Here is an 8,258-nt window from a genome sequence, read left to right as displayed (position 1 = left end):
GAACATAAGAGGGATTGCATGGTAGTCTCCTTCTTTTCTTCCATATCTTTTCTTCCATATTAATTAGATTTAAACCATACAAAAGTTTCACCACCTCTATTTATTTGTAAATATGCATATATGTAATTATATACATACATATGTGTATATGCACATATATACAATTCTATGGGTTAAAATCAAAATCAAATCTTCTTATTGTTATTCGTATTCAAAGTCCTATTCTTTGGTCAAATAGTACTAGCTCTAGCCATTAGGAGTTCCTTGGGATTTCCTGACTTGCATTTTTCAAGAAGCTTCATTTTTCTTTTCTTTTCTTCCCCAATCTCATTTTCTCATCTTGTACCATATTCCAGGCCCAATTCATAATCTACCATGCTCGAGCCATGGAATCAAACAAGCTTCAGTAAAGAACTCTAGTTCCTTTTTTCAGTGAATGGTGTGTAAAAGTCATATCTATGTGGTAATTGCTACTGAGGAGTGAACTACTTCTATGTGCTATCAACTAACAGAAAAGACATGTTTGTGGACGTGTACATATACTCACCTGGCAACATTCACATAAAGACCCGTGTTATATTTCTATAAATGTCATTCTACTTTTAAGTGCATTCTGGTAATATTACATTATAAATTAATTCTATCAATATCCCTGATGTTCACAAGACAAAATTCTGGTCTCATTGTCTACAACACGGAATATTATATGTGTTTCTCCAATTCTAATGTATAGAGACAGTTTTTTAACATCAATAGCCCATATTCCTGAAGAAGTACTTCCACTAGAGCACTGCATGGGGAGTTCTGTCTCTGTGGCTTTGGGCTGACAGTGTTCAATCACTAATTTTCCTTCATCATTTAACTTTATCTTTCTTAATCCCCCCAACATTATCATGGTCTTCATGTTTTTAAACATAACTTTTTATCGATTCTTTGGGAATTTCACATCATGCACACAAATCCCACTCATTTCCCGGTCCCTCCATGCCCTCCCTTCACTCTCGCAGCATCCCCCCCCCAAATTAATAAAAGTTTAAATAAAAATATTAATTAGAATAAAACACCAAACAAACAAGTCACTTTGCTCTTCCATCTTTCCTAACTCTCCATCATCTCTTCATTTATCTTAGTGGCATTGGAAGCTGTGGTCTGCCAAGAAGTATACACTTCAATTCAAACAGCTTTACTTGGGAAGTTCATTGAAATAAGTTGTTGGTTTGGTTCAAGGCATCAGTACTGGACCCTCACCAAATCTCCTCTTGGGTTTCCTAATATTGCCTCAAGTCATGGAGATCATCCAGCTCCATCCAGACAAGGGACAGGACCAGCGCCTTCACACACTTCAGCAGGTCCTAGATTGGGTAGATGTTGGGGTGGACCAACTCAAATCACTGGATGTGGGCCTGGGTGACAGCTGAGTTGGTCAGTCCAGGCCTCCGCAGGGCCACCCCGTTTAGGCAAAAGGCATAGCCAGCTCTCCTCTCCCCATGCCATCAGTGTCAGCTCACCTGTGGTCAACTCACCCAAGCCTATGGTATGGGGTGAGGTCAGCTCTCCCGTGAGGGGTGGGGCCAGGTCTCCAGTTGCAACAACCAGTGAGGGGCTGGACCAGATCTCCCAGGGTCAGTGAAGGGTGAGGCTAGCTCACCACAACCCTCAGATGGTTTGCAAGGCCTCCAGTGGTAACATGGGTCATGGACATCAACACAGATCCTAGCTGCAGCATGGCCTTGGGAAGCAACATAGGCCACCCAGACCTGCATGGCCCCAGCAGTGGAATGACCTCAGACACCAACATGGCCACAGATGGCAGCCCAGACCCTGGGGAACCACGTGGCCTTTGGTGGCAACACAGGCCACAGACATCAACACAGACCCTTGCTGTGGTAGGACAGCAGACCCAGGCATAGTTCTCAGCAGCCCCCGGGGCCAGACATCACCATGGCACCAGGTAGCAGTGAAGGCCACCCATATCAGCCCTACCTCACGACCTTCACTTCTGCAGTTCCTGATCTCTCCACAACACATGAACTGCTCCACTTCTCTATCTCTACCATTTCCCCACCACATCGTTGCTCATCATAATAGCACCAGGTGAGCCTGTGGATGTCTTCTACCCGGCCAGGGCCAAAGGTGCTGGGAGGGCCTCTCTTGGTCTGCAGTTAATGCAAGTGTCAGTGCTTATATTCTACTAGATTCCTACCGGTTTTACTTATTTAAGAGCTTCTTTTGCCCAGATAGCAAATATCATTACAATTGCAATTTAATGATGTATGAAAGAATATGTCTGTTAAGCTTTCTATTTATTTCTCATCTACCTCCTATAAGTAAGCAATCACTTCAGTTTTTACTTTATCTTCCCTGTATTTTTGCTATACAAAAAGTATCTTACTTTACCTTTTTTTCTTCTTACTTTGCTTTCTTTATCACAGAATTTCATACCATGAATATTCTTTTGGATTTATGTTATTACTTCAGTGTATTTCCAGTAATTAAGTCAATCTAAAGTAGTTCATAGTCCAAGCATGTTTGGAGTTGTGCATTATTCCATTAAGTGAACATATCCATGTTCATTCACATAGGCACAAAGGTTGCTTCTGATTTTTACAATTCCAAACACTGCTATGGCTTTGAGTATAAAACCCACAGCTTCATTTTTTTTTTTTTTTGCTTAACCAAAAAGAAAAGAGATGCCTAAGATAATACATAATACTCTGTTTATTATAACACATCTCATCCACAAACTTGGCTTTTAATACATTAGCCATGATAGAGCATACATAGCATCATATTAAAATGACAAAGAACTCAGAATTGCTGAGCAAAAGGAACTAAGCATGTGCCTCCAATGTCTTTCAACTTTTCTATAAATCACCTTGTTCCTGTTACTTGCTAACCTGTCCAAAATGGAAATGATAAGGGTGTCCCACATATCTAACCCTGAATTCCTAGAAATGATTTTAAAAGTCACACAGGAATAGTGGGTTATGCCTATCACTCTAGTACATAGGAGGTTGAGACAGGAGTGTTGTGTGTGAGTAAAATCCTGAGTAAATGTATGTTGTTTGACATAGGTATGGTTATGTCAAAGACCAGTGCATTAGCCCCAAGGGGTGGCAAAGCCTTCCTCTGGTGAGGCTCAGGGGGATGGCAAAACTTTCATCTGGTCTAAGTAATTACAGAAAATTTCCACCATTATTTTCTCCCCCATGACCCTCACAGCAAATGTTATAGCCTGAAGACTGATCCCCTCCAGAGACTATTCCTGCCAAGATTTTTTTTTAATTTATTTATTAGTTCTAGTTAGGGAACAAGCTTGTTTCAAGGCCCTTCTCCCTCTCCCTCCCCTCACCCCCAACCCTCCTCCCCCACCCCCAGTCCCCCCCCCACCCATCCACCCACCACTCCCCAGGCAGGGTAGGGCCCTCAATGGGGGCTCTGCAAAGTCCACCAAATCTTCCTGTGCTGGTCCTGGGCCCTTCCCCATGTGTCCAGGGCCAGAGTGTAACCTTTCACGTGGGATGGGCTCTCAAAGTCCCTTCTTGCACCAGGGAAAAATACTAATCCACCATCAGAGGCTCCCTGGAGTGCAGAGGCCTCCTTATTGACATCCATGTTCAGGGGTCTGGATCAGTCTTGTACTGGCCTCCCCGACAGCATCTGGGGTCCATGTGCTCTCCCTTGTTCAGGTCAACTGTTCCTGTGGGTGTTTCCAACCTGGTACAGATCCCTTCGTTCTTCATTCCTCCCTCTCTTCAACTCAGCTCAGTGTATATCTGTGGATGTCTGTCTCTGCTTCCATCAGCCACTGGGTGAGGGCTCTAGGATGGCATAAAGAGAAGTCATCAATCTCATTTTAGGGGAAGGGCTTTTAGGTTATCCTCTCCACCATTGCCTGGATTGTCAGATCGTGTCATCCTTGTAGGTCTCTGGAGATCTCCCTGGTTCCAGATCTCTTCTCGGACCTATAGTGGCTCCCTCTGATATGGTATCTCTCATCCTGCTCTCTTTCCTCTATTCTTCCCCCAACTCAATATTTCTGCGCCTCCATTTCCTCTCCTCTACTCCTCTTCTCTTGCTCTTATTGTAGCAGCTCCTTCCCCCCCTACCGTCATGCCCCCAATTAGTTCAGGAGTTCATGCCACTTCCATTCCTGGGGACCATTTATCTCTTAGAGTCCTTCATGTTTCCTAGTTTCTTTAGTGAAGAGCATTATAGGCTGGTAATCCTTTGCTCTATGTCTAAAATTCATATATCAGAGAGTACATACCATGTTTGTCTTTTTGTGACTGGGTTACCTCACTCAGGATGGTTTCCTCTAGTTCCATCCATTTGCCTGTGAATTTCAAGATTCCATTGCTTTTTTCTGCTGAGTAGTACTCCATTGTATAAATGTACCACATTTTCTCAATCCATTCTTCAGTTGAGGGGCATCTAGGTTGCTTCCAGGTTTTGGCTATTACAAACAATGCTGCTATGAACATGGTTGAAATTCCTGCCAAGATTAACTAAACTTTTCTCCTTGACCCAGTTTTATACTAACTGTCAGCTGTGTGAAGCTGCCCCATATTCGTAGCATATGCTCACATCCTGCAGTTTGTCTAGCCCCACTATTTTGCAGGTGTCATAGATATCTTGGTTGGCAACTTGGCACAACTAGGAAAAGGGAATTGCTCCCATCAGATTGACCCAAGAGCATGTCTGTTGGCCATTTTCTAGATTTCTAATTGATGTAGGAAGGCCCAGCCCACCATAGGCAGTGCTAAATGGGACTGAGCTATACAAGAAAGGGAGCAGAACATGAGCCAGGAAGCCAGCCAGGAAGTAACTTTCTTCAGTTGGTTTATGCTCAGGCTCCTGCCTTGATTTTCTTCTTGGCTTCACTGGATGATAGACTATAACCTGTCATTTGAAATAAACCCTTCCCTCAGCAAGCTGCTTTTGGTCATAGAGTTTATGACAACAGAAACAAACTAGGACAGGCAAACACAAATTTCCACAGAAATGCTCACATGACAAGAAATAAGTTTGCCTTCAGTTCATTCCAGTTAGAGTTGCAGTGACTCTCAGACTTGGCTGGGTAGGAGCATGTTATGAAAAACTAAAACATTTATATTTTGCGACATAAGGAGAGTCATTAGTCATAATCATCTGGAAAACAACTTGGAGATTTGTAGTTGAAATACAAGAGCAAAGTTTCACTCATACATGTGTAATTCTGCTATTGTCAACTTGGCTGGCAAATTAATGTAAGAGTGAAGCCTTTGATATTGTTCCCATTTCATTATAAAAATGTATCAAAAAATCACTTGATTTAATGTTGGGCAATGTTCATTGCTTTCTCTGTCAATCGAACAGTTTTAGTCTCAGAAAATATACTGTTTCATAAGGGAAGGCCCAAAGGACTTGGGTTATCTCAAAATTCAGGGAGTTTAACAGCCCTCCCATCTTGAAGACAATACAAAATAAGGAAACCAAAGAGAGATATTGGAGAACAAATGTAAATATATTGTGCAAAATCCTACCATTTATAGCAGTGTTTTTGTTGTAACTAAAAAGGGGTTAAATCTCCATCATTCGACATCAAACACACACAATTTCTCTACTCTAGTTCAGAGCTTTAGTGAATACAAAGTTTGTCTTTATTAGTACACATAATTGAAAAAATACATTATACCACAGAAATACTGATAACATAAATCAATTTTATATAAAATTTAGAATTAAAGATAATACTATAGGATTTTAAAAACACCTTATAGGCAGTGTATTGAACTTCTGTGTTCGCTTTATTAGCATTGTGTGTATGTGGCAGTTTGGAGGATCGGAATTGATACTGTGATGTTAGAGGCAATCATATCACAAAACAACAGCTACCACATTATACTGTTAGCCAACATTGCATCTTATCTCTGTAGTGGAAGCCTTGTCATTTCTGAAGACAATTTCAACCAATAATCTTTGTCATTGGGCGTGCATTGTGAGGTTTCCTTGGTTGAACATCTGAACTCACTCTTTGAAGATCTTTCAAGGCATGCCTTCAGAAGACAATGGTACAGTTTGGATGCCTTTTCAAAGCTGATTCTAAGATTAAAATCTTATACCCTCATTAACCCTGCATATCACTAACATTCCAGGAGATCTGGGAAACATTAGTCCAAAGTCTTCATGAGGACTATCCATATATGGAGAACAGATATTCAGTAACAGGTCTGGATTTCTTTAATGATGGGAATAGTGATGCTCTGAACTACACTTCCCGTTTGTTTTTCTCTTTATCAATGGTTCCGTTTCAGTTCTATGTAGATTTAATATAGCACAGTATAATTTAGTCCTAACACATATGCCAGAAGAACTATGCAAGACCCAAAAGAAATTCCTCAAAATAAAGCTCACCTCCATCTCCAAGACTTCGAGAAGACCATTCATATGGTACTTGGAAATTAGTCATTTCTATGTGTGCACCATCGGTATGTTTTGGAGTCTCCACTACCCCTATATTCTGAATTTAAGGTACCTCAACCCAAAGGAGTAGTTGTCCAGACAGATAGAAAAGGAACAGCCCCGCCCCCAACCCTTGGGAGCAGAAAGAAAAGAATTATCCTAGAAATTATTTAAAAACTTAGGTGGAGCGGGCAGAAATAAAACCATAGATGCATAGACTCATGGCCTAGGAGAGCAAAATTTAACTCAAAATGGTAAATAATCTGCTAAGCATTGAACTAAACCAGTTTGATGAACTCAAATGCCCTCGGCTCAATAGGCAGGACTCTCGGAGGAGCCTGTGTTACTTCCCTCACTTAAGTGCAGATTTATAATAAAAATCTTAATGCCAGTGACATGGTTTTTGGCCACATAAGAAGCTAACCACTTAGAGAATCGTCTCTGATGGGTCAGAAAACTGTACAGTCTAAGATCAGTTTATAATTTACGAAGAAAATAGAAAGTTTTGTTTCTCTGAGTTGAAATTTGCTGAGCACCGCGGGAAATATTGCAAGTTTTTGACAGAAGGCTTGGTGCTTTGCTCACTATTTGAGATGTGCATGAAGCCCGAGGCTTCGGGGATCATTATTTGAGAAAAATCGAGCAATTCGATGTAGGGAATTTTGACATTTTTGGCTTTTTTTGAGGTGTAACAAACACAACTCTGCATCCGAGAGGACACTCCGCGGCTGCCAGCGAGGCGGGCTGGACAGCGCACCAATCACGACACAGCTCCGCCCTATATAAACGGGCGGGCGCAGCTCCGCGGCCCGAGTCCCGGCCAGTGCCTCTGCTTCCGGCTCGAGTCCTCTCTTCTCACACACGCTTCGCGATGTCCGAGACTGCGCCTGCCGCGCCCGCCGCACCGGCCCCCGCCGAGAAGACACCCGTCAAGAAGAAGGCTCGTAAGGCCGCAGGTGGTGCGAAACGCAAGGCGTCCGGACCCCCGGTGTCCGAGCTCATCACCAAGGCTGTGGCCGCCTCCAAGGAGCGCAGCGGCGTGTCCCTGGCCGCGCTCAAGAAGGCTCTGGCCGCCGCCGGCTACGACGTGGAGAAGAACAACAGCCGCATCAAGCTAGGGCTCAAGAGCCTGGTGAGCAAGGGCACCCTGGTGCAGACCAAGGGCACCGGCGCCTCCGGCTCCTTCAAGCTCAACAAGAAGGCGGCTTCCGGCGAGGCCAAGCCCAAAGCCAAGAAGGCAGGCGCGGCCAAGGCTAAGAAGCCCGCGGGCGCAGCCAAGAAGCCCAAGAAAGCTGCGGGAACAGCCACCCCCAAGAAGAGCACCAAGAAGACCCCAAAGAAGGCGAAGAAGCCAGCTGCAGCTGCAGGAGCCAAAAAAGCTAAGAGCCCGAAAAAGGCGAAAGCAGCTAAGCCCAAGAAGGCGCCCAAGAGCCCTGCCAAGGCAAAAGCGGTGAAGCCCAAGGCGGCCAAACCAAAAACCGCCAAGCCTAAGGCAGCTAAGCCAAAGAAAACTGCAGCCAAGAAAAAATAAATTTTCTTTTGGCCAACTGCTTAGAAGCCCAACAACCCAAAGGCTCTTTTCAGAGCCACCCACAAATCTCAGTAAAAGAGCTGTTGCGCATTTGGAGGGGGCGTGGCTAGGGTGGGAACGCCTGCGAGTGGGCTGTGCTTAGCTGCAGAAGCAGGCTTCGAGTGAGGGGTTTGGTATCCAGGTGTATGCGGTGTTACAAGTGTGGTTTAGGGGTTAACTAGCAAACCACCCTTCTAAGAGCATAGTGATAGCTATTTCCTGCCTAGGTCCATATAATTCATGT

The 8,258-nt window shown here is 43.7% G+C and overlaps 1 protein-coding gene across 1 annotated transcript; it reads left to right on the top strand.

Annotated features, from left to right (window-relative positions):
- The first annotated feature begins 7,259 nt into the window (after positions 1-7,259).
- Positions 7,260-7,987, top strand: LOC100761846 (histone H1.4). The gene has a single exon (XM_027409500.2). The coding sequence runs from the start codon at positions 7,316-7,318 to the stop codon at positions 7,973-7,975; it is 660 nt and encodes a 219-aa protein (XP_027265301.1). The 5' UTR covers positions 7,260-7,315; the 3' UTR covers positions 7,976-7,987.
- The last annotated feature ends 271 nt before the right edge of the window (positions 7,988-8,258 follow it).

The sequence above is a fragment of the Cricetulus griseus genome, chromosome 3 (assembly GCF_003668045.3).
Source record: "Cricetulus griseus strain 17A/GY chromosome 3, alternate assembly CriGri-PICRH-1.0, whole genome shotgun sequence".
Lineage (NCBI taxonomy): Eukaryota > Metazoa > Chordata > Mammalia > Rodentia > Cricetidae > Cricetulus > Cricetulus griseus.
This window is presented reverse-complemented; position numbering and strand designations above follow the sequence as displayed.

Coding starts and splice junctions, on each gene's coding strand:
- LOC100761846 (XM_027409500.2), top strand. CDS start 7,316: ATGTCCGAGACTGCGCCTGCCGCGCCCGCCGCACCGGCCCCCGCCGAG.